We start from the raw sequence: 23,592 nt of genomic DNA, 5'->3' as shown, positions 1-23,592 counted from the left end.
TGTCTGTCTGTCTGTCTGTCTGTCTGTCTGTCTGTCTGTCTGTCTGTCTGTCTGTCTGTCTGTCTGTCTGTCTGTCTGTCTGTCTGTCTGTCTGTATAGAACTCGTTAATTGATAGGTAATACCTCGAGATAGTCAGACAAGATAGTATATCCTGTCTATAAACAATATGTTATCGATAAAAGAATAGAGGAAATATTATAGAGAACTTACCTCTAATAGGAACTATCAACGAGTTGTTATTCAAAACTAGCTAGCGGTTTCCAAGGTAGACTTGAAACGTTACTCCTATATCATGATTATACAAACGATACCAGCTTACAATACTTTGAGTATTATATTAATCATCAATCAACAGAAGAAGGTTCTAGATAAACAGGCGGTTAGGCTCCCTAGGTAAAGATATAGTCGGATGTGATATCCACTGAAGTTACTAATTATACATAAAAGGATACTATTTATCGAAATATATGTCAACCCATCTTGACTTTAGTATATACATTGGATTCATTTCATAAGTTAGTAGAGAATCATGAATTAGAAGATACTTTAGCTAAGAAAACTATATATATATATATATACAAAGATCTATATAACACAGATAGTAGATGCTTATTTACTAATACGAAGAAGTATGTAGGACCAAAGATAATGTTACAGATTTATATATATGACCCAGATAGAGATCTCATTAAAATTTTAACGGGTCTACTACTTTCTACACCTTAAAACACTATCATTAGTTGCTAGTCATGTATAATGGCACAAAATTGTCTCTAAACATATAGATGACTCGAGGTGCAGAACAATCCGATATGTTGGTTTCCACGGATGGACTAGCTCCAGAACTCATATAGACAAGGGTTTGTCTGCTTGCGTCGGGAAGGGTCCCTATAACCTTTGTTAACAGCAGGTGCCTAGTGTGATTCATGTCCACATAGTTTGATATGTCAGATCTTTGAACCCGAATACATCATCCTATTCTAGCTTTGACGATACCTCGTAACCTCTCGCTCTCTACCAGCATTGTGTCACTTGAACTTTTCCAAGGTTGGTTGTATCTTCAAGCGCTACAGGCGCTTTCGAGATTTCCCCGCATTTGTTCGGCAAATAAGCATGGATGTATGCATCCATGGCCATATAGTCAGGCTTCGATACTCTCTTAGCTCTGGCATCGCTAATGTGAGAGGCATTGCACAGCATACCGACGTGGCGCCAATGGTTCTATATGGCATGTGCAATTGCATGGGACCCAGAGATCCTACAGTTGCTACGCAAAAGATCCAAGTCAACATAACAAATTTAGAACCTCTTCTCTATAAGAACTGACCTGTTCGACCTATAGAATCAAAATTTATACAGCCCTTCGAGTTGCCTACCCATGGAGAAGTTATCCTCTCCAAAGGATGGTTTACGTAGCCACCGGTCGATCGAGAGGGAGTCTTTGTGGCTTTCTTCCATTCAAGCATCTAATATATCAGAAGCACAGTCTAACGAATCCCTGGAAGGTGAGAAATATACCCCACGTTTGCTGGGAGGAATTTCTTGAGTCCTCATTTATCCGACCAGTGCTGATGAGTGTTTAGTACGGTGGATGCGGTCAGTACAAAAGCGTGGGGGCTCCGACAGCCCTGGAATAACGCGCTTGCCGCTCAACTCATACGTCCAACGCATGCTCACAACATGTATGTGCCACGCTAGGCTTCGACGCTCCCTTCCTGACGAAGACTCTGGCTGTCTACATTGAGAGTCTCGACCGTACTGTGACCCTAGGAGACTACGTAGTTGAGTAGTCCTAGGAATCGCTCACTGATCTGGAATCGACACAGCATGCTTCGCAGCCAACAGTCGGATCTCTTCCTGGCAGCTTCCTAGATTTGCCTTTGCTGTTTTCCGTGATATCCCGATATAGTCGTCGACAAAGGCCCGAATGCTATGCCAGATCACGTCCGCTTGAACCAAAAAGGCTAAGTTTCGTGACGATCAGAGATGGGCATATACAATCCGAATCTGTGCAATCTCAATCTGGGCCAAAATTTTAATAGAGAATACAAGCTCAATCCACGCCTCAAAATGATTGCCAAGACGGTACAATCTCAATCCGATTTGTCAGATTGATTGTGTTAGATTGAATAAAGTGGGATATATACCTATATATAGCCGCGGGCCCTATCTTGGGCCATATTCAGGCATCATTTCTGCCTAAGGCTACTATATTAGAGCCTAAGGCTAAAGTACAGGCCTTAGGCAGAAATGATGCCTGAATATGGCCTAAGATAGGGCCCCGGGCTATATATAGGTATATACCCTACTTTATTCAATCTAACACAATCAATCTCAATCCCTTGGTATAGATTCCAAGCTTAATCCGTACTTTTAGAGTGACTAATCATACAATCCTAATCTAGGACCTTGGATTGTATCCGATTGTATATGCTCACGTCTGGTGACGATGAGACTTGAATGCGAAGGACGCCTCGGCATAAGCATCACTGCGCGTCTTTATATGATCTGGAAAATGGCGTAAGGCGTCATGAGTCGCCTTTTCGTGCAGTTCGCTATGTCGTCTGATCTCAGGGGCAAAGTACTCCAATCAGGAGAGACTATTCAACGCCGCACGTGTAGACCCCCACTCGTTTCTGTTGTATCATAAATCAGGTTAAAACCTATCCTACCGTGGGCTGCTATGCTCAAGTTCTAATGAAAGCAAAAAGATTACTGACGTTCTTGATCTTCCATTGATCCAGGCAACCATATTCTCTACATCTCGTTTGATAATCTCTGAAATCTAGGGGCAAAGCTCAAACTCACTTCATCTGCATTCAAGACTTGCCAGCCTTGCTACATTATACGGTACGACAGCGTGAAGTCTCTTGAGTCAAGTGAGTGAAATAATATATCCCTCAAACAAACACTAGACCAATAGCCACAGTAGAAGAAGATAACCGGCACGAAATGAAGCTTCTTACCCGTTATCATCTCCGGAGAGCCGTGAGAACTTTGTGTTGCGGTGTAGTGAGCCATCAGAGTGAGGTAGGAGCTATAGAGTCCAATTACAACCTACCCCTCGAAGCGCCTCAATCTCACTACTTTCGCAAGCTCAATTCGCGTTCACAGCGGAACTGACAAAGTCTTAGAGCGAGACTTCTACTTTGGCAGATCCATATCCGGAACCATGTACAAAGAGTTCTGTGATTCCTACGGAAGGGCAGAACGCAAATTATTCACTGCCAGAGAGCAATGCTTTCGAAAGGACACTCCAGTTCATCTGTAGTACCGAAGGGGATGACGATCTGCTACGCTATGGCGTTGCAATATTCGACACCGGGAGCACATATAATTATGTTACCTTGGAATGGCTTCACAACAACCATATTCCATACATGAACTACGAAGATGGGCCGCGCGTAGTTGCAGAGTCTATCCAAGGCTGTCCAGTATACGCTCTTGGAGAGATCAAAGATGTTCGTTTCAGCCGGTCACCGAGTCAGCGCGAAGTATTGGACTCGGAAGGGACTGCCTTGCATTTACTTTCTAAATTCTGGTATGGAGACTTTTTTGTCTTGTATGACGGAGACGAAAATATTCAAAATGGACGAGCTCAATCAAGGTCAATTGAGGTCATCATTGGGTCGGATACGATGAATGAGCATGATCTATACAGGCCGCATCCTCAACTGTTGATGACGCAAGGTTACTACATGCAGTCTTACACCAAATGTACGTACTTCTCATCCAATCGGCTCTAATGCGACTGATTAGATACAATAGCTCCGAACTATGAGCAGGCTCGCAATGAGCAGGAACGCAATGTACAGCAGAGCAGAGCTCAGAACAACGCTCGTCATAACGCGCGAATGGCGCAACTGGGGCAAAACGCACAAAACACGCCCAACACATCGAACAGACAGAGCACTCAAAATACACAAAGCACGCAAGGCCAGCAGAGCTGACATCGATTTAAGATAGCCCGTCTCGCTGCTTTCTGAGCGATCTGTATTTGTTGGCTAAGCAGTATGTTGTATTCAAGTGACGATCGATGATATTGATGCAGAATTTATCACATCTTCATATGCTTTACTACCATAAAGAGTAACTTATCTTCATTCAGGGTTTTAAGTCAAAAACAATAGTATGAAATCTTCTATGAAGGAGGGCTAACGTAATGATATCAAGAGCACTGATGCATAATATATTCCTTTGAGGTCGATGCTCATTCAGCCACAGTAGGCAACGAAACACAAAGATTGCTTAAAGTTGACCATCGTTGAAAAGCCTCCACGGATTGATGACTTCAGTGACTCAGAGTAGAGACTTTGTGTCAGGCTTGCATCTATAAGATATTGTCGAGAGTACCCTGATTTAAGATAAGCGTGACAAATACAGCGGAAAGTCTGCGTAATTAGTGATGTTGATATGCATCAGGCTAGGTGTCTTACGTGGCAATGAATATGAATATCTCAATGTGGGTTGGTAGTCCCAGGAAGTTCAGGGACGTAGCGCCCAAGAAGATATACACAACCGCCATAGCGACCTTCAAGTCTTTACGTTGTACGAAATATAGACTGATGATCGCCGAACTCGTGAAGAAGGCCATTATCATAGTTGTGATTGCTCTTGCTATGTGAGATATCGTCTTGATTCTGTAGGCCTTCGAACCTCCGAAGGTGCTTGGTTTGAACATTCCAAAGCCGTTAAATCGAAGAAGCGTTCTAACGAATCGAACAACGAAGAATTCTGAGAAAGGATCCATCGTTTCTCGGCTAGTCATAGCGAATAGATCCGGAGAGGCCGCTGTTGGTTGCTCTATGGAGCCCCACGTGTTGAAATCGTCTCCAACCATCGCACAGGGGCCCATCATGTCGCTCGAAAGTAAGCTCTGTATGTGTGCAAGGTCGTACTGGCTGGGCTCTTTGAGAGAATATACACTGTTTGTAAGAATGACAAACTTATCTACAGTCTCATTAGAAGCTTCTAGGCGATAATGGCTCTGTTTACTTACAGTATTCCTTCATAACATGCCGTATTTTCGTGACCAAGCCGCTATGCTCAGCTTCAAAACTTCCGTCAGTGCTCTGATCCATCCTTACTGATAATGCTGATGCCCAATCAACAGCATACAATGGTCGGTCTTCATTCTTACTGATGCAGTCTTCCACGGTAAGCAGTCTAGTATGGAGACCCGTCAACTCAGCTTGCATATAGAGGAGTATCCGCGTAGCCAAGCATGAGAAGCTTCGAATAATAGTAGTTTCAGGAAAGTTACTCATTTCTTGTGCTAGGCGTGGATAACCAGCCGCCAAATCATTCTTTATACTGCCGCTTTCTAAGTCCGTAATCAAGCTCGGAGGAGGTTGGTCAGGTATTTCAGACATCTCCATATTGGTGCAGAGGGTTCCTGAGTGGAACATCGTGCTGATATGGGCGGATACTGACTTCTTTTCAATGACATCTCTCAGAGTGTACTACGAAGCTCTCTAGATTCGCAATTACCTGTCTCCAATTCAAGGGCTCTTGCTACGGCGCAGTTGTTTCCGCAAGTACCCGTCATGGCACAGGATATATCATGCTATCTTCGTATGTGCATGAATCTGCACGAACTTCTTGTTTAGATAACAGCAAACAATCTGTCCGACGTTCGTGCGTCACATAGGGCAGACCCAAGTGGCGAATAACTGTGGCATATGTAAAGGGCAGCGCCATCCTTCACTAGCATTTCCTGGTTCAGGTAAGTCAAACTATCACAAGAAGAGGCAAAACACTTGCATAGTTGAAAGCATGACTTTGCACGGATTCTCTCAAGCCCGATCATGTGGGTCGGTCACTGAAGCAGAAAGGTGGGTCTCGAGCACGTTTGAGTATAGCACGGAACGTTTCGTTCATATGTATGCTCGAACGGACTACAAAATCTCATTTCTTGTTGGTCCTTGTGCCTGCATATACGGGTAGCCAAGAGACACCGAGTCACAATGGAGTCGGCCACTTGCATTTACTCGTAAAATGACGTAGAAGAGGGCGGTCGCATCGATAGACGGGGAAAGGTACCACTGCTACATGAACACATGTGAGACCTACCGGAATACCGCATCTGGAGGGCCGATATGTCAAGTCTTTGGGATAGCAGTGGCACCAAAACACGGAAATAGTACTGAAGCAATGTTCTGAGGGCAAATTTGAGTAATAGTCCTTTGTTTGACGATGATATAAAGAGGGAAGTAGAACTAAAATTGCGGTATAGAACTCCTCGTAATGTCAAACTCAATCTGGAGCTTTGCCGAAATATCATCTGTGCTGAATTAACTTCTTGTTGGCAATGAATGATATAGATACTCACGTGACAATCTAAGGAGTAACTCGTGTGACCAGGTAGGAGGTGTTGTCGTACATCGACCTTTGGAACGTTCTCGCTCCCTGCCATTCTAATTCCAATTTCTCCCCTAGCTTGTCATATGCCACTCATTAGGTATGACGAAGGCCTTATCCTGGACCTCGTTTAAACGCGAGCTTTACCACTGAGTGACCATCTCTAGGATTATCTCAAACCTTGTCACGGCAGAGACCACAGCTACCTTGTCCATGTTTACCTGCATCACAGTTACGCGAAGATGGCCCATGAGTGGGGCATTTCACCACTATTTCTGGGATTGCGTTAGACATGAGCATGGCTATGGCAGAGGATCTTTCACCTTGAGCCCTTACCTCGCATGATGGTACAGGCCACACAATGAGACTCATCTGTTCCCACATTGCTATGGCGCTTTGGGTAGTGCGTAAGGTTGATATTTTGCTGACACAGAGCTCCCCACCATGAGATGCAATCAGATTGTAATTGGCGTATCAGCAGCACAGACTCCACTCCAAGTCAATCTTCATATGGAGAGTCGTAGACAATTGGCCGGGGAAGCGGGAATGAGTCCACGATAAGCAGGGCCCTTTTCGCTGGGTTCATGACGACTATTGTAGGAAAGCAGTCTATGGACGAACGATATCGTGCTGTAGTGCAACTAGCAAGTAAAGCACCCAAATATTGTCTAAGAAATGCTAAAAGCACCACGAAACGACGATCCAGGCGCCTTTAAATGCCCCAATCGGCCCTTTCACGAATGAGTAATTCCTCTTCGTGTTAGAACATATCATAATCACAAGATCTACCATATACGAGCCGCTGCGGAAGATCCTCATGACTCAAGCAATTGGTTATAACTATCGTAATCAAGACTTTGGGTCTACTAAAGTAAGATAATGTTCCACGAATATGTGACGGAAAGATGCTTATTTCGAGTTTCAAGATGCCAGCAGATATCACATACCTGAAGCATTGTGACGACAGGCTCACAGAATACAATATCAAACTCTGTGCACAGCCCTTGGCAGGCAAGGTACGGATCGGAAGAGCTGTACATAGCCATGCCCGTCAGCACAACCTAATATCACCCAATTTCCTGACCAGGACCTTGAAAGTCGGGTTCACATCCTTTGGCGAGCAATATGGAGCGGCATGTAGCCTGATCGAGATTGACGGGAGCAGTTGCACGGGCTATATCGACCTGCATTGGGCCGTCGGGGAGTCGAAGAAGTTGTCGTCGGCTAGCTCGCGGTTCTATGTCGTGGAAGAGAAGAATCCTCCCTTTGATATCGTCCTGGGTCCGGACTTCATGTTGAGTACGGCTGCTCAGGAAGGCTGAGTTGGTGCCCCAGGAAAAACGTAATCATCGATATCGAAACTCAAAATTGGCGGTGTTAAAGACGACATATATGCACGAGCGAAAATGTAATTCTCATATCGCAGCTCAACAGGGTTCACAATTGAGTGCGTGTATGCGATGTGATGTGTATTGAACGACTTTTGCCATTGATAAGCACTCATTAAGTGCTCGATTTATACGGCATGTCAGGACATAGTTGACACCATCAAGCCATCTATAATAGTTTATATTTCAGCTTTAAGCTCTGCCGGCGTCTTCGCTTACTCAGCGTCCTTCCCCACCTCCTTGGCTCTCCTCGTGGAACTCCCGCTCTGTCTCTGAACTTCTAGAGCGGTCAATTGATTGATACTTCGCATTCGCGCCTCGTGAAATGCAAGCTTCCAATGCTAAAGAGGTTGTGCGTGCTCTACTGCGCCCAGATGCGGTCACGCCACGCCCACAGGACGCGAAACGACGTGTACGCGTAGTCTTCGAAGGAAACTACATTTGCGACACCAACCAAGCGATATACGTTTGGGAACATCCCTACTACCCATACTTCTATGTGCCCAAAGTAGACATGAAATGGGACAACCTGCACGCGCAGCTCGTGGAAACGCTTGACTGCGATCGCCCCGGCGAGCATTGGCACGAAGGCACTCACGTTTTGATTGACAGCGCGGACATATGGCAAGTAAGCTCCTCGAAGACTGGAAAGAAGAAGTTTGAGGTCATCCATTTCCGGGAGATGGACTGTTCGCGAGCAGGTCGCTCTCTCAATGGATACGTCCGACTGCCCTTTGGTGAAATGGGTGAGCTTATTACCTTTCTTACGTTCCTCGCGAATTTACTTCTGCTCACATTGGCACCAATAGATGCTTGGTACGAGGAAGAATCTCCAATCTTCGTACACCCTAAAGACCCTACGAAACGTATCTTTGTCCTCCCTTCCACTCGACCATTGTCGTTTTGCTTACAAGACACCCGTCTTGTCCTCGCTACATCAACCTCGTACTATCGCCTCATTGAAGGCGATCTTCCTGTACGATTCTACATACCAATGACCTGTATTGACCCTTCAATGTTGCGACCTAGCAAGACTATCACGAAATGTCCATACAAAGGCGACGCAGAATACTTCGACGTGGTAGTAAACCACGAAGGTAAACAGCACACGATCAAGGATCTTATATGGTGGTACAGGTATCCCGAGCAAGAAGTAGCTTCTATCGCTGGATATGCGTGCTTCTACAATGAGAAGGTTGACGTTTGGCTTGACGGTGCAAGATTGCCGAGAGCAAAGTCAAAGTTTGTTTAAAAGCACAGCACAAAAACTGAAATGCTCATTGTGCGTGACCGGGAATAACATAATGAAGGCAACCATAATTAATCAAGACCTCTGCTATCCCAGCTAAGTATAATACTTGCAAGTTCAGAGAAATGTCGGGTGGTTCTCTGACCACACACATAATAGCAGCCGTGAAGCATGCAGAGGCCAGTAAGATAGTATCACAGCCCTGTCAGACGCAGTATGCATCTGCCCCTGCCGCTGATCATCGTTCAAATAGAGTTGAAGTTGATAGAAGCATATAGAATATTACCGAATTTGTATTAGTTCTGAGTTTTAGCGGCTGGTCCCGCCCCTGCGCCGTGGGTGTACTCTCCTTGCTTTCTTTCGTTAAGTAGTCGATTTCCTCGGGTATAATATATCTTTCGCCTATCCGTGGAAGACGTCTATCCAGGCTCTGGTCAGTCAAGACAGTTCTCTGTCACTCTGTATCTATGTTTTACCGGGTTTCCATGCTCCGCCTTGTTTCGTGAATGTGCCAACGGGGCAAGGCAGAAGGATGTTGTCTTACTTGAAGATTCACCACCGAGCCTCGGGGGCCAGTAAGCCCTACACCGGCACAAACCTGTTTTTACTATTGTCTCTGCCTGATTTCATACTGAGATGCGCTCCTTAGTAACTGTCATAATGCGTTATATATAGATTACCCAGCGCTTTCGTACTTACGCGTGTAATTTCTCTCTATTCTTATGGTTCATGAGGTCTTCTACGTCCACACACCATAGTACATACTACACTAGACGTACGCATTAGCGACGTAATGATAACTTAAGATAGTTTACTCGACGTATGCAAGCGTTGATTACAGACTTGCATCTAATGAAGGAGAGAGGAAAAGAAAACCTGGTTCGAAAATTTCACACATACTACCTCTATTATAATACCTCCTCTTCGAAGTAACCCATTCTATGAGATCTGTACATTTATATTGATATCTATCTACTGTTAATGATCTTTACAACACCGAACATTCCATGTCCACATGACAGAGGGTTATTCACGAGGGTTTGAGCTCGCTTCACACCGCTACATTCACAAGTCCCAATGAATCAGGCAAGACAGTGCGGTGGCAAACTATCTCACCTCACTGGATCTAAATGTCCCTTCCAAGTTTCTTTCAGACACTGCCTTCATTCCTCATGCTCAAGGCTGGTTTTTTGCCGCATTCCGAGGGCAAAACCGTAAGCTCTCGTGCAATGAACACGCTCGATTCCAGCCAAATGATGAATTTCCATGCCAGCGAACCTGCTTGATTCACTGCTCTTTGTCCTTCTTGTGACCCAGGTGCTCTTTGAACCGCAGCAGTGGCCATGGCTCTAGTATATTATGGCAGTTGGGATGCCATCGAGCAGCCATGTGTTCGATAACCAGCCGAGCTTCAGTCGCTTTCTACCAACTAGTGATGGCTAGAAAAAATACTACACGTCCAAGCGAAGGTGATGTACGGGCAACGAAGACTCAAGATATCGACCAGGGTGAGTCCGTAAGAGGGGCTTCTGAGGGCATATGGCTGCTTAATCAAAGCATAGCGGCCAGGAATTTCAAAGCTACCCATGAGGAAGTAATCGCTCGACAGAAAGCTTTAGACGATGAGAATGCCCAGGGAAGAATGGAAGACCGTCGGAACCAGCATTCGAATAGTCAAAGCGATATGGAGGACACGAGGGGATCGCGTTCGACCCAATCATTGATTCACACCAACGAAGACGACTTGGACGGCCGCAAACCTAAGGACAAGGTTAGTTCAACAGTTAACGACATTGCACTTGATATACTCACGCAGCAGTGACGGAAAATACCTCCGTGCGTTTGGCGCTGGTGAATATGGTCAGACATAACGAGACTACCAAATTCAAGCACCCGATTACAGCGAGCTTTTGGGGAAGCTTGTCAACATATATCAATATAACTATTGATAGAACTGGTAGAAGCGCTGCAACAATGCTTGTGATCCAGTATGTCGCTCTCAAAAGACTTGCATCTGTCACTCGAAATTGTGGCGTTTCAGATGTGTCCTTGGTAGTCATGCGATGCCAGCGACTACGGAGTTGTAGCCAGTATCCGGATGCCTTCTCAGCTACCCAAACTGAGAAACTATCCTCCGTCTGACGAGGCTTCAAGGCGACCAAGTCTGGAGCATGAGTGAAAGGTGTGTGAACGCTACCCCAAACTCCTGAGTCGTGGCCCATCAAAGCGTCGTTTCCTTGAGTGAACAGAAAATCTTGAACCACGCTTATATCGTAGGGAGCTGGTGGACTCAATGCTAGCATAGCTGACGTCTGTAACATAGCCTTATCTGGACTTTAGTGTTAGTCGACATTCGAGGCGCTTGCGTTGGAGCATCTAACTGTATTTTTTTAAAGCCTTCCTTATTCGCATCACAAGTCTGAGTTGTATGTCATCCCCATTTTTCTTTGACTTACTGAGCGAATGCCAGTCTCTGACGTACTCGAAACTAGGCGATGTATCGCTTGAATGATCCTCCTTCTCTACATCACGAAGCTCTCCCTCCAAAGCGACTAGCTCGGCCTGCATATACAACAGATTCTGAGCGTTGAGAGTACTGAATCGGCGAAAGATGGCGGACGTATGCTTTTGCCCCATATGACCGGCAACGCTTGGATATCCCTTGAGCAGACTTTCCTGCGGAATGGCAGACATACAATCCCTCCTCGCCTTCAGTTCTTTGACTAGAATATCGTTCTCCGGAAGCACCGATTTTGGAACCATGTTTCGAAATAGCCTTGTGAGTTTCTTCGTAGCAGTCTTCTTCGTATTCGCCGCAGGACCAGCCGGACTCGACGGCGTCCCAGCCGGTATCTGCTCGACAACAGCATTCTCTGCGTGTGTCTGTATCGTGATATCAGCACCAAAACACACACAGACCCAATTCCAAACTCACATCCTGCTGCTTCTCAATATCGACCATCATATCGCCAGACAAAGATTCGCTCAGAAACTCACAACAGCTTACTCGAACCGTACACTTCAATGCAAAAACTACAAGACGAGGCTCTAGACACCCCCAGCACAACCCCTCCTCACTCGCACGCCCAATGCACCGCCTCATATCCCCATGCAACGTCTCTCGCTACACTACAGCACACCACCATGCAGCACGATGCACCCCTCAACGCCCAATCAGCACCCCGCCGTCCCACCACCGCGCCCCACAACTGCAGCTGTAGCCACGAAAGGCAGCGCCAACGACATGTCTATTGGACTCGGTGCGCTCTCACAGCATCCTGAGCAACAGGCAGCAGGCAGCGAGCAAACAGATCTCTCATATGTATGTGAGACGAGTGAGCAATGTGAGGCGCGCGTAGCGTTTCCCTCGGAGGTCGGTGGTACCCAAGTCGAAGCGAGAGTGCAGGCGCGATTTGTAAGTCGCGAATCGCGACTCGTGAGTCGAGAGGTGCTGGCCTGGCCTGGCCTGGCCTGACCTGACCGGAGCAAACTTTCAGCCTGGGCCTCGAGGAGACGTTGCGATGGCTGTGTGTGGTATGCTGTGCGTCGATGCGGTCATTTGTATTTAGCTGGAAGGTCAGCGGGTGGTTTGGAGATACACGGAACGAGAGGACTGTGGTGGTGCGAGCGCATGGGCAATAAGGAGAGGAGGATGTGTCCGACGTAGAACAGCTCCAATAGATTTGCAGGTCATAGAGGTTCGGAAAGTGGTAGAAGTATCAGTCCAGGGTTGGTGGGGAACAACTTATGTGATAATGACGTGTATGCACATTGAATTGGCAGTATGATTGAATGGTATTTGCGTGTGAAAGCATATCTGCACGAGACTACCAATCACGGAGACCCGATATCTACCTACTCTCCCGTCACAAAGCCATTCCTCCCCGCAACTCCGAAGTTGACTGCCACAGCCAGTGCCGCAGCGTCAGGATATGCAGGCACACTCGCCGGCTTCTCGCTCACCGGAAACCCAGCCCTATCCCTTGCCGCATATGCATCCAGGAACAGCACGTTCGGATAGCTTTCTGGAGTGAAAGCCGCATACGCCTTTGCGAATAAGTCGTCCCATACACTCACTGCTAAATTAACAATCGCATCACCAAATGGGTTCTGCTGCGTGAGTGTCCAGGAGAGACTGAAAAATGTGTCTTTGGTGTCAGTCGCGGATACGTGGCGCTGAGCACGGAGTTTGGCGAGTTGGTCATTTTCCATAGTAGTGCGATCGTCGGAATTGGCGTAGACGTCGAAGCGGGGAAAGGAAGTGGAGGAGTATATCCCTTGGGATGCGTAGTTGCCGAGCGAGATGCCGTTAGGGAGCTCCGCAAGGATGAGAACGGCGGCAGAGGATGCGATGTAGTCGTTAAGCTTGAGATTGGTAAGGTCGGAGGGTATAGTTGACGGGATGAAGCGGTGGTTTAGGCGAGTGAGTTCGGAGAACATGCGGTTCCATTGGTCTTGGGTCAGAGCGGAAAAGTTGTTGTCGGTATCGAGAGTGTGGGAGAGGTAGATTATGATGAGTTCTTGATTGGTTTGGGTGAAGCTGAAGCGGCTGTGAGATTACGCTACGAGGCCTTGATCCACCAGAGTACTTACGAGTTGATTTGGTCAATCACGCTAGACATGCTCTGACCATTTCCCCCAAACCAGACATCGGCAACTTCTGAGTAGTGACCAGCAACGAATTGACCATTCGATATAACAGGTCGATAGTCAAAAAACCTCGACCCATATACGAGTTGATCATAGAAGCTGAAGAGCTGGGTCTGTGTATTCTGATAATTTGCACCAATGGTTCCAGGATGATACTCTGACATTGCCGCATCGTGACTACCAGGCATGCAGATGTGCTTTAGTTTGCGGTTACCAATCGTAGGCAAACTTTGGTGCATCCAGTCTATTCCCAGGGCAGAGTTCGACCAGAACTCACCCCGGTCGTCTTGAGAAAGAATCCAATTAAGGCTTCGATCGTGGCGCCAGCCTTCATCAATGACGTCACCTTTGTTGTTCGATTTGGTGTCGAGATTGTCTAGAGAGATGTAAAGATGGAAGTCCGGAGGGAAAGAAGACTTGCTCCGGGCCTGGACCTGGAAAGTTTGGTCGGTTCCGGTAATAGAGTAGTACGCTTCAGCGGAATTGTCTTTGATATTTCCCGAGTCGCCCCATTCGACATAAACCTGCTTCGATTCGCCTTGGTCGGATTAGCGAAAGTTAAAATGTCTGTATAACGAGCCTCGCCTGCTGGTACTGTCGGCCAGTTCCAGGTCACCATCTGGTAAGAATGCTGACTTGCTACGGTCCAATCAAAGGGGGACCCATTGACAAGTGTGAGATAGCCGCCTGTTCATATCAGCGGAAGCTCTCACACATGGAAAGGAGATATACCTTGACCCATCGTGATTACCCTGTAGGGATTACTTGAGATCTATCCAGATACCAAACCCCCAGACCTATTATTGAGGATATAGGTATGTGTCTCCAGTGTATGTGAACCCAAGACGTACCGAACAAAAGCCCGCCATCGCCAAAACAGCGAAAAGCAGGTACCTATAAGTCATTGCGGTGATCGACATGATTAGTAGGATAGCAACTGGAGCTAGAGCTACGTGCATGACCAAGTTCGGAGACGAGCCGACAAGGTTGGGTGAATCTACCCGGTATTCGGAGCAATGACAACTCAAGACGACAACCACGCAGCCGACGTTGTGCTTGTGTCGTACCGACAACATGAGATGAGTCGTCATCCGACCATCCCGTTTCGGTCTTAGATTCAGTTGAAGGATGATTGTTTGCTCCTATCGGCAGGTGAGTCCGAAGAGAGCAATTGTTTAGCACATGACATCTGCTTAAAAGTGGTGAAAGTAGAAGATGCGCGGGTGAAGAGATGCGGATGAGGTGTTGATCGCTGCCGAAAGTCCAGGGACGCAGCGAATGTGAGAGCCGGAATATTGACGCCGTCGCTACTAGGATGGCGATCATGAGTATCGGATGCCTGTAAATGGATTCGCTAAGGTGGGGGAGACTAGGGGGCTTAGTGAACCACCTTCCGCATGCAGTCAGCTTGTGCATGTTTCTAAACATCTTCATATTATCGTATTAAATGCCAATACTGTCATGAAGAAAGACATTTCGAGGGTATTTTGTTGACATGAAGGTACGGATCGGTAGACGCCGGTAAGACAGTAATGACATTGCCACGCTTTCATCGAAAGTGGTCTGAATATTGTGGTATATACATCAGACGGCGCTGCGAGATTCCGATTGGGAATGATCACATGTTGCATGCATCGCCTTCAAAATCCCTTGGTCATGTGTTTAGATTCCTGGTGGTCTTTCGTCTACGAACATGGTCTCTTGCGCTGTCACTTTGTCAGCTTGGGAATCTGGTCGTATAGAGCAGACTGATACATACCACTCCACAGCTCCGAGTACAGACCCCCTTGATCAATCAACTTCTCATGTGTTCCACTCTCTGCAACTTTGCCATCCTTGAGGACAATAATCAGATCGCTGTCGTATATCGTGCGCAATCTGTGCGCAATGAATACTGATGTTCTCTCCTTCTCCTTCAGGATGCTGTTAATATTGCTCATGATTCCCTGTTCAGTATGGGTATCCAGAGCAGATGTCTGTGTCTGATTAGCAGGCTGGTGCGTGTGATTTTGCATGCAGACGTACAGCTTCATCAAAGAATAGCAGTGGCGGGTCTTTCAGTAACATGCGGGAAATAGCCAGACGTTGCTTCTCTCCACCAGATATCATCATACCGCGCTCTCCAACCATTGTATTATAAGCATCCGGGAATTTCTCGATCGTGTCGTGGACTCTTGCTCGTTTTGCAGCTGCGACAACCTCCTCACGACTTGCGTTGAGGTTACCATAACGGATATTGTGTTCAATGGTGTTGTTGAACAGTGGTGTATCTTGTGGAACGACGCCGATTGCTCTTCTCAAGCTGTCAATACCGACATCTCGTATGTCCTGGCCGTCGACCAAAATCTTTCCTTCCTTGACATCATAGGATCGGAATAGAAGACGAAGAATGGTGGATTTGCCGCACCCGCTCGGGCCAACAATGGCCACCTTCTTTCCAGCTGGGATAGTTAGGGACAGGTTCTGAAGGATAGGCCGATCCTGCCGATAGCCAAAAGTTACGTTCTCGAACTTGATCTCACCACCTGTGAGCTTCAAGGGCATCGCGTCCTTCTTCTCCTTGACGGAAATATTTACTTTCTGTAAATTGAACAAGGTCTCCATATCCAATAGACTCTGACGTAGTTCGCGATAGACGGATCCGAGGAAGTTCAGGGGCACCGATAGCTGGAAGAGAAGTTGATTGACCATGACCAGATCACCAACGGTCAGTGTGCCTTCCGCGACACCATTCGCAGCAAGATACATCATACCGGTCAGAGCACTTGAAAAAATCAAGTTCTGGCCTGAATTGAGGAAGGCAAGAGATGTAGCGACTTTGATCGAGGCTCCCTCGTATTGCTGTAGCGCTGCATCATACCGAGACACCTCATATTTCTCATTGTTGAAGTACTAGCGGCAATCAGAGTGGGTACAAGACACAGTCGAGACATCGATACTTACTTTGACGGCTTCGTAATTGATCAAAGCGTCGACACCAACTGTGGCAGCTTTGTTATCTGCAGCGTTGGCCTGTTTCCGGAACTTGGTTCTCCACGATGTTGTGGAAATAGTAAATGCAGTGTATGCTATCATAGTTGCAGCTGTAATTGCAGCGAATTGTGGACCGTACTGATACGTCAAGATACCACAGACAAGAGCGATTTCAAGCGCCGTTGGTATCACGTGAAAAACCATAGAAGTGAGGAGGAAGCTGATGCCCTTCGTGCCTCGATCAATGGCTCTTGTCAAGCCACCAGTCTGCCTGGTGAGATGGAAATTGAGATCCAATCTCAGCAGATGCTCGTATACACCACATGCCACTCTTCGAATCGCCTTCTGTGCAACACTAGCAAATACAGCATTCCGTAGCTCTTGGAATACCGTGGCGCCAATTCTAGTGACTCCATATGCCAATATTATGGAGCCTGCAACAGTCCACGCAGTCCCTCCCACAGCCAAGAAGTCGATGTTCATCGAATCAACTATGCTCTTGAAGTAAAAAGGGATCTGAACATTGAGCAGCTTTGCTCCAATGAGCAGCCCAACAGCTGATGTGACTCGTAATCTCGCACCTAGATTATCCTTTGGCCAAATGTACGCGGACATTTCCTTTATGATGGCCCAGTCAGCCTTGCGCTGCTCTTTATTTGAGACTGTTTGCTCGGCCAGCAGAACTCCGGACCTTGCTTGGTCTGCATTTTGTTTCTTTTCAAACGATTCCGGCTTTATGCTTTCACCTTTTTCTATAGTCTCTTGACGGGTGGTCTCTTGCACTTGTAATTTCGTGTTGCTGGCCTGCTTCGCGTCTGGTGGGGTTGTTGCATATATTCGAATTGATCGGTAAATGATAGGTATTTTGGTGCCATGAAATGGACCACAACTGCGAAAGTCCTTCAGGTGAGGAGAGCGCTTGCTGACCGCTCGGCGGGCAAAGTATTGTGCCAGCATACTGGCTTCCTATGCTGCACTGTGATATATTGAAGCTACCGGCATCTTCTTCTGACTCGTAGAGGCGTCCGCGCGTGGCGGATATCGTAGATGCTTGGGGTATCCTGCGATCAAGTCAGTATAGAACAATCATCGTTCCATCGATAGTTGCAAACATACAAGACAACATCAAGGTGCTCGAACGCCTTGACACCTTGCAGGACAGCAATTGCATCATCCGTTGACGGACTGTGCACGATTGCACAACTGTATATAGCTCAAATTGTGCAATCCATCCGGATTTGTGCTCAGCCTTACTAGTGGTCCAAGCTTTCGGAGGTCATCCAGCTTCTCCGCAACCAAGATTCATATAGCGCTCATACAACGACCAGTCTGCGCTCAGACAATCACAGTCCGTAGCAATGCGCATCAGCGCTGCTAGATCAATATGGTCCTCTTGCGCTCTAGGAACTGCTGAGCGGAGGCCCATCTTGTCTCACCCAAGTTCAATTGGTCGCCGATATATACAGATCACCGACTCTCCCGCGACAAGACAGTCTCCAGAGCCAGAGCTTCCTTCACAACCTTATCAACTCTCTCCTGAGCCTGGACCAGGCAAGTCATAGATCATTTCGCTCGCTCCTGGGCTAATCAGATCTCTAGATGCACGCTTCGAAGTCCTCGGCGCACCGTACTCTTTACTATCCGTACAGCTCTCCGCTTCGCAGAATCTCTACACCCAACGCGGGACTCTGATAGCTGTGACAGGGCAGGCTGAAAATGTAAGAATGATCTTAACGCTGATTCAGTGATACGGAGCTGACATTAAGGTCCAGGCGGTCTCAACACTTTCTCTATTAGAACCTTTCAGACGTGCCCTCGTTGGCATTCCTTTTCTTTACCAGAAAGTGAGCCGACAGTAAGACTTACACGAGAAGTGGCTGACATTACAGATATCTTCTACGTCCCCAATTACCGCCCTCATATCCCCGAAATCGCCAATATCCTCGGCGTCGGTGATACATCTGGATGGGAGACGAGACTGGATAGTCGCGCAAAGGAACGCACTCATAGCATGGACAGGGCACGACCTATCAGTGAAGCCCAAGATCAATACGAAAATGGTACGTCAAGATCGGATCTACAGCAAACGATATACTCAGACAACGTAGAGCATTTCCCATTGGGGCAATTCACACATCAGCGGACGAGGCCTTCTCGCGCTAGCAGGAAGCGGAAACATTTACCAAATTCAGCTCAAAGCCGGCGAGCAGTATGTCGTGCACCCAGCGAACGTAATCGCTTATAGTGTATCGCGCAACTTGCCGCAGCCATATAGATTCAAATCCAACATTCTGCGATTTCAAGTCCCGACCGCGTCACTTGGCCGCTTTGTACCTGATAACAAATTTTTCCGTACTATCGGAGAATCACCGACGTGGAGGTATATCCGGTCGATGTTCTTCGTACTGCGAACGTGGGCGCGGCGGACGATTTGGGGTGACCGATTATTTCTGCAGTTCACAGGACCGACGAGCATTCTATTACAATCACGTGGATCAAGATTGACGGACGTTCTGACAACGAGGGATGTAATTGAGATTGGCGATAGCCCGCCTGGAGTTGTGTATGATATTGTCCATAAAGAGGCGGGACACGGCTCCTCGGATGAGGTTGCGAAGGACGCGCCGCTGAAGGAGACTGTTCGTTTCGCTAATGTGGGAAATGATGGCAAAGTGGACTTCAAGAAAGACTAGATCATGATGCCTGATCAGGCCTATGTAGCAATAGAATTGTGACTATACCAGCGCTCTGGCTTCAAATTGTGCTACGTGTTTCACTTGCAATAGTGCGGCTAAGTAACATGATATTGGAATTTATCGGGCGTTAATGATGTGCGGTGATCAAGGGGCAGATATATACGACGCTGCGGAGATTTGCTGTTTTCCAACTACATCCAACTAATACTGGCAACACGTTCTTACACACAACAGAAGCTGCTTGGAGTTTACCTGCATGGCTGCGGGCACGTTACATTCAGAAGTTATGTAACTCCATCCATAGCACCGCTTCCACCACCCAAGTCCCATCCTGATCCTCATTTATATGCACCTTCCCTAGCAAATTCTTTAGGAGCCTCAGATCTCAGAGGCTATTCCCCGCTCCGCCTGCCCTAGGCCCGATAATATTTCACCTCCCTCCTCTCGTACCCATTCCCGTCGTGCACACTGCTCACGCTCTTCTTGTAGCTGGTGGTACTGTTCCTTGGCAAGTGAGAGATACTGCTCCTCCTGTAGGAGGTTCGTGAGCTGCGAGCGGGGCCCGAATGATAGTTTGATACATAGCGGGGCCCGACAGTGTCGACGACCGCGATAGGGCGGGGTGGTGAGGTTATGAGACACATCCTGAGAGTCGGTGGAGGAGGAGGAGGAGGAGGAGTGAGATGAGAAGATAGCTCGGACTTGTGTGAGAGTGTCCGCGAACCAGTATATACAGAGTGTTCAGGGGTGCTGGTGGATGTTGTCGACCGATCGTACGATGGTATTGAGGGGTCGTGTGGTGTTTTTTGCAGATGGACGAGATGAGACCCGTCCTATATGCCTCCTGCGTCAAGCAGATAAGCTCTGAGAAGTGTTGATGACCTGGATCGCCGGGTTATAGTACCATTACCACCGTCCGCCGCGTCGCTCTTATGTATGCCCTACTCGAGCGATGACGTTTTGCCGCACTGCCGCCCACACGATGCCCAAGACCTTGGGCATCTCGTCACCGGCGCCATCTGGAGCGACCGGGACAGGCTTCATGCTGGGACAGCCAGGGCATGAACATCAGCAGACCGTGGTCAGAATCAGGCTGTCTCTGCGCTGGACGAGCGAACCAAAGGGCTATATGCAGGGCGTTCCCTGCCGCTCGAGCTGGAAATCAGGGCTGCAAGTCCGTTTGAAAGTGGCGGTGATCCGCGGCGGCGTACGCCGGGGCCGGGTGTTGGTGGTTGCTTGGCTGGTGGGTTTGTCTTTCCTGAAACTTCAACAACATCCACCTCACCACCCTTCTGCCTTCGCCGATCGACAACAGCCTCATACCTACCGCCAGGTGTCTTCGGGATGGCCTGCAGAATATTTCTTTGTCGAACAGGCATTCAGGATATGCTCTGAACCTGATGAGCCCGATCTTCTGCGATCCTCAAGCGGTGCTCCGATGGGCATTGCGCCGCTCGACCCAAATGATAATAACGACGCCTGCTTTTTTTCTCTTCGAACATTGACTCACATTTCTGTTGAGCTTGCTAGCAAGCAGAATCTTTCCTTCCTCATTGATCCCAGTCATTACAGCTCAACGGCGAAGTCGGCATGTTGCTGGTCCATTCGCTCGTCATTTGCGGCGGATGAGGTCAAACCTCCACCTTGACAGCCCGAATCGCACTCGGCATATCATACATCTCGAAGTCGAATCTGGTTCGAGTTGCGAGTGTATTCGAAGTTCAAACACTGATCTCACAGACCGTGGGCAATTTCGCCTATTTCGGGGGCTGTAACGAAGGTATTGAACATCGAAATATCGACACAATACCCGTAATGGTGAAGCACGTCGATGATGACAGTAGCTCAAGCAAGAGATACACGGCGACTCAGTCTTGCCCATAAGATGTCGCTACACCAGAGTACAACGTCGATTTAGCATATTAGCTGCATATGCCATCCCTCGATTCGTACAACCCAAGTCCATCGACCAAAACATCTGCTAGTCACTAGCTCGCAGGTTTCTAGCATACCATAGATTCAGTCGATAGACTGGAAATTGACATGCAATGATTTCTGATACGTTCGTCACGGTAGAGCCCGCTCGTGGGCTCCTCCTTGATGTCGTACGCCCCACGACAGTGGAATGGACACCACAAGAGGCGGACTGCCAGGTGCATGTCCGATAACATCAGGATATGAGATGCTATGGTATAGAGATGCAGCATCCACTCGAGTCCTTCGACAACCATGCGGTAGGATATTGACCTTGGTTCCATCTTCCAAGACCGCTCGCCATATGTCATGCTCCAGCTATTAAGCATATCGTAGCCTGTGTATGAGGTCGCCGGCATCGCGAGTGATGTTGAGGCTTCAGAAACTCTTCAGCCTGGGGATATTTCGAACAATGCTACGAGTCGTGCTGCCGTTCGTTATCGACCCGCTTTCATCCTTTGAACAACTAGCATTTGCAAAGCGCTCGAATTCGTTGCACTGGTGCACATTCAGCGCAACCCTAGCAACTATGCCTCAACGTGGCTCACTTCTGACATCGCGGTCAAACTGGCGAGCATTGCATAGCCTGTCCGGGATGGATCGAGCTCGCTGGTCTCGTAGATTCGATTTCATGGATCATCTGAAAAATCCAGAGACCGTAATATCAATAAGGTCTTGCATCGGCATTCAGAAACCATATACTGCACTGTCCCAGCCCCAGGCGCCTAGTCAGTGGCTGTATGTAAGCGCCAGATTCCGATTCAACGTGCAAGCTGATAATTGAGCTGTGTTGCGATATTCACACTGTCATAGAGAAGTCCTTGTTATGGACAACGCCCTGCCCTCAATCCCGACTGAACCTTTGTTTCTCCGTCTTTTTGGCGGATCGATCGCATGGTTCGTGGTTTCTTTCGCTACAACAGTGTCTCAACGTGCAACTTTACTTGGCTTCTGCGTCCAGCCTGAGGGAGGCTTCTGGATCTCGACAACAACGATGTAAGAAACACATTCATCAACGCACCCGGACTTTTCTCACTGGGAACAATCAAATTCCCTCTGGTTGAAGGGTGTTACTGGTGTTACTGGTGTTTTCGGTACCAGTCACTCCGTATGATTTCGTTTGTCGCATCTTCGTCCTATTCGCATTCTTATTTATGATCTTAAGATCATCAGTATGGGAGTCGCCCAAGCTGTCGATGGCCATCATTGACATCTGAGCCTTTTATAGGCCCATGGGCCTAAGATACTTTCGATGTTGATGCTAGTATTGTCTAGCATCGTAGCAAAGTAACCTTGAGGACCCAAAGAGCTCAGAAGACCGACACGGCTCCTATGGTAGGCGATGAGAGTTTTCATTTATTCATCAAGCGTCATCGAATGGAGTTTCCCATTCATCCATTAGGCGTCATCTAATGATGGCTTTCCGTTACATATGGACGTCTGGGCTTTGTTACGACCACCTCGCCGGGTTCTCGACAATCTTGTCGACGCTGAAGACCCTCTCGGCATGAAGGATCACGTCATATAGTTTCCTTATGCTCTTTCTTTCGCCAGACAGTTCGAGCAAATTTATCCAATATGATCGTTTGTCTGGAATTCGCCTAGAATGCCAATCTACCACTTATTCCAGTATAAAGATGGATGCATTCGATATGAGCCCACCCGAAACTGTACACGAATAAAATCAGCTTTCAACGCTGCGTTGATGACGGGAATGCAGTAAACTCACCAAAAACTCGGAGCTTGATACTTTACGTTATACAGGTCACTTTTTTCCCCTGGCAATCCAAGGAACTCCCATACCTTCGTGTCAAAGACGAAGTCTGACCTGGATACCCACCCCGGTTTGCGATGCTGGTCGGAACCAATTTTACCAGCTCCCTTGCGAGTTTTTCTTCGCTATAGACAACTCGAACTTATTGCATGTAGTCAGCTGAATGGTTAAACTCATCTTTGTTGAAGGTTCTAGAGGTCATCCGCATCCGGGAATTTCTTTGGATCACCATGTCGTCTGCAAGATTGCTATGCAGCACAAAATCCAATCCCATGGACCTCAGAGTTATGCTTGCCGCATCCGGAAATGAACAATAGTACAATACCAGCAGAGGATCCATGAGTATCCCTGACACTCATTCCAAGTGAGCGAAATTCGGTATGATGTCTCGTAAGGCTCAGTATCATTGCCGCCACGATCGTCCGCATGTTCGATATGGGATCTATGCGCCTCCACGCCTCCATTCTTGCGCTCTGGTATCGGGGTGGTCTTCCAGTAATCGAGATGTTGAGATTTGCTTCGCCGCT

General features: G+C 47.6%; 12 protein-coding genes across 12 annotated transcripts; 6 read left to right on the top strand and 6 right to left on the bottom strand.

Moving 5' to 3' along the window:
- Window positions 1-1,987: 1,987 nt before the first annotated feature.
- EJ05DRAFT_499109 (uncharacterized protein) lies at window positions 1,988-3,951 on the top strand (the record flags this gene model as incomplete). Its single annotated transcript, XM_033746779.1, has 3 exons — window positions 1,988-2,086; window positions 3,136-3,718; window positions 3,770-3,951. The coding sequence occupies 3 exons, from the start codon at window positions 1,988-1,990 to the stop codon at window positions 3,949-3,951; spliced, it is 864 nt and encodes a 287-aa protein (XP_033602367.1).
- A 452-nt stretch (window positions 3,952-4,403) lies between these two features.
- EJ05DRAFT_509594 (uncharacterized protein) lies at window positions 4,404-5,409 on the bottom strand (the record flags this gene model as incomplete). The annotated part of the gene is made up of 2 exons (XM_033748108.1): window positions 4,404-4,951; window positions 5,001-5,409. 2 exons carry the CDS (start codon window positions 5,407-5,409, stop codon window positions 4,434-4,436), a joined length of 927 nt encoding a protein of 308 aa, XP_033602366.1. The 3' UTR covers window positions 4,404-4,433.
- Window positions 5,410-5,421: 12 nt separating this feature from the next.
- On the bottom strand, window positions 5,422-5,768 carry EJ05DRAFT_474949 (uncharacterized protein). The gene has a single exon (XM_033743703.1). The coding sequence runs from the start codon at window positions 5,699-5,701 to the stop codon at window positions 5,546-5,548; it is 156 nt and encodes a 51-aa protein (XP_033602365.1). The 5' UTR covers window positions 5,702-5,768; the 3' UTR covers window positions 5,422-5,545.
- A 1,194-nt stretch (window positions 5,769-6,962) lies between these two features.
- On the top strand, window positions 6,963-7,736 carry EJ05DRAFT_314685 (uncharacterized protein). The gene is made up of 2 exons (XM_033740709.1): window positions 6,963-7,232; window positions 7,288-7,736. The coding sequence occupies exons 1-2, from the start codon at window positions 7,179-7,181 to the stop codon at window positions 7,681-7,683; spliced, it is 450 nt and encodes a 149-aa protein (XP_033602364.1). The 5' UTR covers window positions 6,963-7,178; the 3' UTR covers window positions 7,684-7,736.
- Window positions 7,737-7,997: 261 nt separating this feature from the next.
- Window positions 7,998-9,282, top strand: EJ05DRAFT_474947 (DUF427-domain-containing protein). The gene is made up of 2 exons (XM_033743702.1): window positions 7,998-8,495; window positions 8,559-9,282. The coding sequence occupies exons 1-2, from the start codon at window positions 8,075-8,077 to the stop codon at window positions 8,999-9,001; spliced, it is 864 nt and encodes a 287-aa protein (XP_033602363.1). The 5' UTR covers window positions 7,998-8,074; the 3' UTR covers window positions 9,002-9,282.
- A 1,247-nt stretch (window positions 9,283-10,529) lies between these two features.
- EJ05DRAFT_314432 (uncharacterized protein) lies at window positions 10,530-12,477 on the bottom strand. The gene is made up of 4 exons (XM_033740708.1): window positions 11,934-12,477; window positions 11,380-11,881; window positions 10,811-11,327; window positions 10,530-10,758 (listed from the first exon to the last, which is right to left on the bottom strand). Exons 1-4 carry the CDS (start codon window positions 12,099-12,101, stop codon window positions 10,716-10,718), a joined length of 1,230 nt encoding a protein of 409 aa, XP_033602362.1. The 5' UTR covers window positions 12,102-12,477; the 3' UTR covers window positions 10,530-10,715.
- Window positions 12,478-14,214, bottom strand: EJ05DRAFT_314431 (PLC-like phosphodiesterase). Its single transcript, XM_033740707.1, has 2 exons — window positions 13,592-14,214; window positions 12,478-13,538 (listed from the first exon to the last, which is right to left on the bottom strand). The coding sequence occupies exons 1-2, from the start codon at window positions 13,885-13,887 to the stop codon at window positions 12,854-12,856; spliced, it is 981 nt and encodes a 326-aa protein (XP_033602361.1). The 5' UTR covers window positions 13,888-14,214; the 3' UTR covers window positions 12,478-12,853.
- On the bottom strand, window positions 14,215-15,196 carry EJ05DRAFT_314313 (uncharacterized protein). Its single transcript, XM_033740706.1, has one exon. It carries the CDS (start codon window positions 15,080-15,082, stop codon window positions 14,543-14,545), a length of 540 nt encoding a protein of 179 aa, XP_033602360.1. The 5' UTR covers window positions 15,083-15,196; the 3' UTR covers window positions 14,215-14,542.
- Window positions 15,197-15,310: 114 nt separating this feature from the next.
- EJ05DRAFT_436859 (iron-sulfur clusters transporter-like protein atm1) lies at window positions 15,311-17,578 on the bottom strand (the record flags this gene model as incomplete). The annotated part of the gene is made up of 4 exons (XM_033741766.1): window positions 15,311-15,354; window positions 15,408-15,624; window positions 15,674-16,540; window positions 16,592-17,578. The coding sequence occupies 4 exons, from the start codon at window positions 17,576-17,578 to the stop codon at window positions 15,311-15,313; spliced, it is 2,115 nt and encodes a 704-aa protein (XP_033602359.1).
- Window positions 17,579-17,926: 348 nt separating this feature from the next.
- On the top strand, window positions 17,927-19,368 carry EJ05DRAFT_509588 (uncharacterized protein). The gene is made up of 5 exons (XM_033748107.1): window positions 17,927-18,172; window positions 18,221-18,339; window positions 18,394-18,465; window positions 18,511-18,681; window positions 18,730-19,368. The coding sequence occupies exons 1-5, from the start codon at window positions 17,980-17,982 to the stop codon at window positions 19,312-19,314; spliced, it is 1,140 nt and encodes a 379-aa protein (XP_033602358.1). The 5' UTR covers window positions 17,927-17,979; the 3' UTR covers window positions 19,315-19,368.
- Window positions 19,369-20,115: 747 nt separating this feature from the next.
- Window positions 20,116-21,300, top strand: EJ05DRAFT_314059 (uncharacterized protein). The gene has a single exon (XM_033740704.1). It carries the CDS (start codon window positions 20,270-20,272, stop codon window positions 20,963-20,965), a length of 696 nt encoding a protein of 231 aa, XP_033602357.1. The 5' UTR covers window positions 20,116-20,269; the 3' UTR covers window positions 20,966-21,300.
- Window positions 21,301-21,703: 403 nt separating this feature from the next.
- Window positions 21,704-22,291, top strand: EJ05DRAFT_499099 (uncharacterized protein; the record flags this gene model as incomplete). The annotated part of the gene is made up of 2 exons (XM_033746778.1): window positions 21,704-22,029; window positions 22,105-22,291. The coding sequence occupies 2 exons, from the start codon at window positions 21,704-21,706 to the stop codon at window positions 22,289-22,291; spliced, it is 513 nt and encodes a 170-aa protein (XP_033602356.1).
- Between the last annotated feature and the right edge of the window lie 1,301 nt (window positions 22,292-23,592).

Source organism: Pseudovirgaria hyperparasitica (assembly GCF_010093815.1).
Source record: "Pseudovirgaria hyperparasitica strain CBS 121739 unplaced genomic scaffold EJ05scaffold_5, whole genome shotgun sequence".
Lineage (NCBI taxonomy): Eukaryota > Fungi > Ascomycota > Dothideomycetes > Acrospermales > Acrospermaceae > Pseudovirgaria > Pseudovirgaria hyperparasitica.
The sequence above is the reverse complement of the archived record's forward strand: the minus strand, read 5'-3'. Positions and strand labels throughout refer to the sequence as shown.

Excerpts from the sequence above, each read along its gene's own strand:
- EJ05DRAFT_474949 (XM_033743703.1), bottom strand. The coding sequence starts at position 5,701 with ATGGCGCTGCCCTTTACATATGCCACAGTTATTCGCCACTTGGGTCTG.
- EJ05DRAFT_314685 (XM_033740709.1), top strand. The coding sequence starts at position 7,179 with ATGACTCAAGCAATTGGTTATAACTATCGTAATCAAGACTTTGGGTCT. Across the intron at positions 7,233-7,287 it reads AAGACTTTGGGTCTACTAAA|ATGCCAGCAGATATCACATA; the intron begins GTAAGATAATGT and ends TCGAGTTTCAAG.
- EJ05DRAFT_474947 (XM_033743702.1), top strand. The coding sequence starts at position 8,075 with ATGCAAGCTTCCAATGCTAAAGAGGTTGTGCGTGCTCTACTGCGCCCA. Across the intron at positions 8,496-8,558 it reads ACTGCCCTTTGGTGAAATGG|ATGCTTGGTACGAGGAAGAA; the intron begins GTGAGCTTATTA and ends TGGCACCAATAG.
- EJ05DRAFT_314432 (XM_033740708.1), bottom strand. The coding sequence starts at position 12,101 with ATGAGGCGGTGCATTGGGCGTGCGAGTGAGGAGGGGTTGTGCTGGGGG. Across the intron at positions 11,882-11,933 it reads ATATTGAGAAGCAGCAGGAT|ACACACGCAGAGAATGCTGT; the intron begins GTGAGTTTGGAA and ends ATCACGATACAG. Across the intron at positions 10,759-10,810 it reads GTATTTTCCGTCACTGCTGC|GTTTGCGGCCGTCCAAGTCG; the intron begins GTGAGTATATCA and ends CCTTGTCCTTAG.
- EJ05DRAFT_314431 (XM_033740707.1), bottom strand. The coding sequence starts at position 13,887 with ATGCACCAAAGTTTGCCTACGATTGGTAACCGCAAACTAAAGCACATC. Across the intron at positions 13,539-13,591 it reads GTGATTGACCAAATCAACTC|CTTCACCCAAACCAATCAAG; the intron begins GTAAGTACTCTG and ends CAGCCGCTTCAG.
- EJ05DRAFT_314313 (XM_033740706.1), bottom strand. The coding sequence starts at position 15,082 with ATGAAGATGTTTAGAAACATGCACAAGCTGACTGCATGCGGAAGGTGG.
- EJ05DRAFT_509588 (XM_033748107.1), top strand. The coding sequence starts at position 17,980 with ATGCGCATCAGCGCTGCTAGATCAATATGGTCCTCTTGCGCTCTAGGA. Across the intron at positions 18,173-18,220 it reads CTCTCCTGAGCCTGGACCAG|ATGCACGCTTCGAAGTCCTC; the intron begins GCAAGTCATAGA and ends TCAGATCTCTAG. Across the intron at positions 18,466-18,510 it reads TTCCTTTTCTTTACCAGAAA|ATATCTTCTACGTCCCCAAT; the intron begins GTGAGCCGACAG and ends CTGACATTACAG.
- EJ05DRAFT_314059 (XM_033740704.1), top strand. The coding sequence starts at position 20,270 with ATGACGTTTTGCCGCACTGCCGCCCACACGATGCCCAAGACCTTGGGC.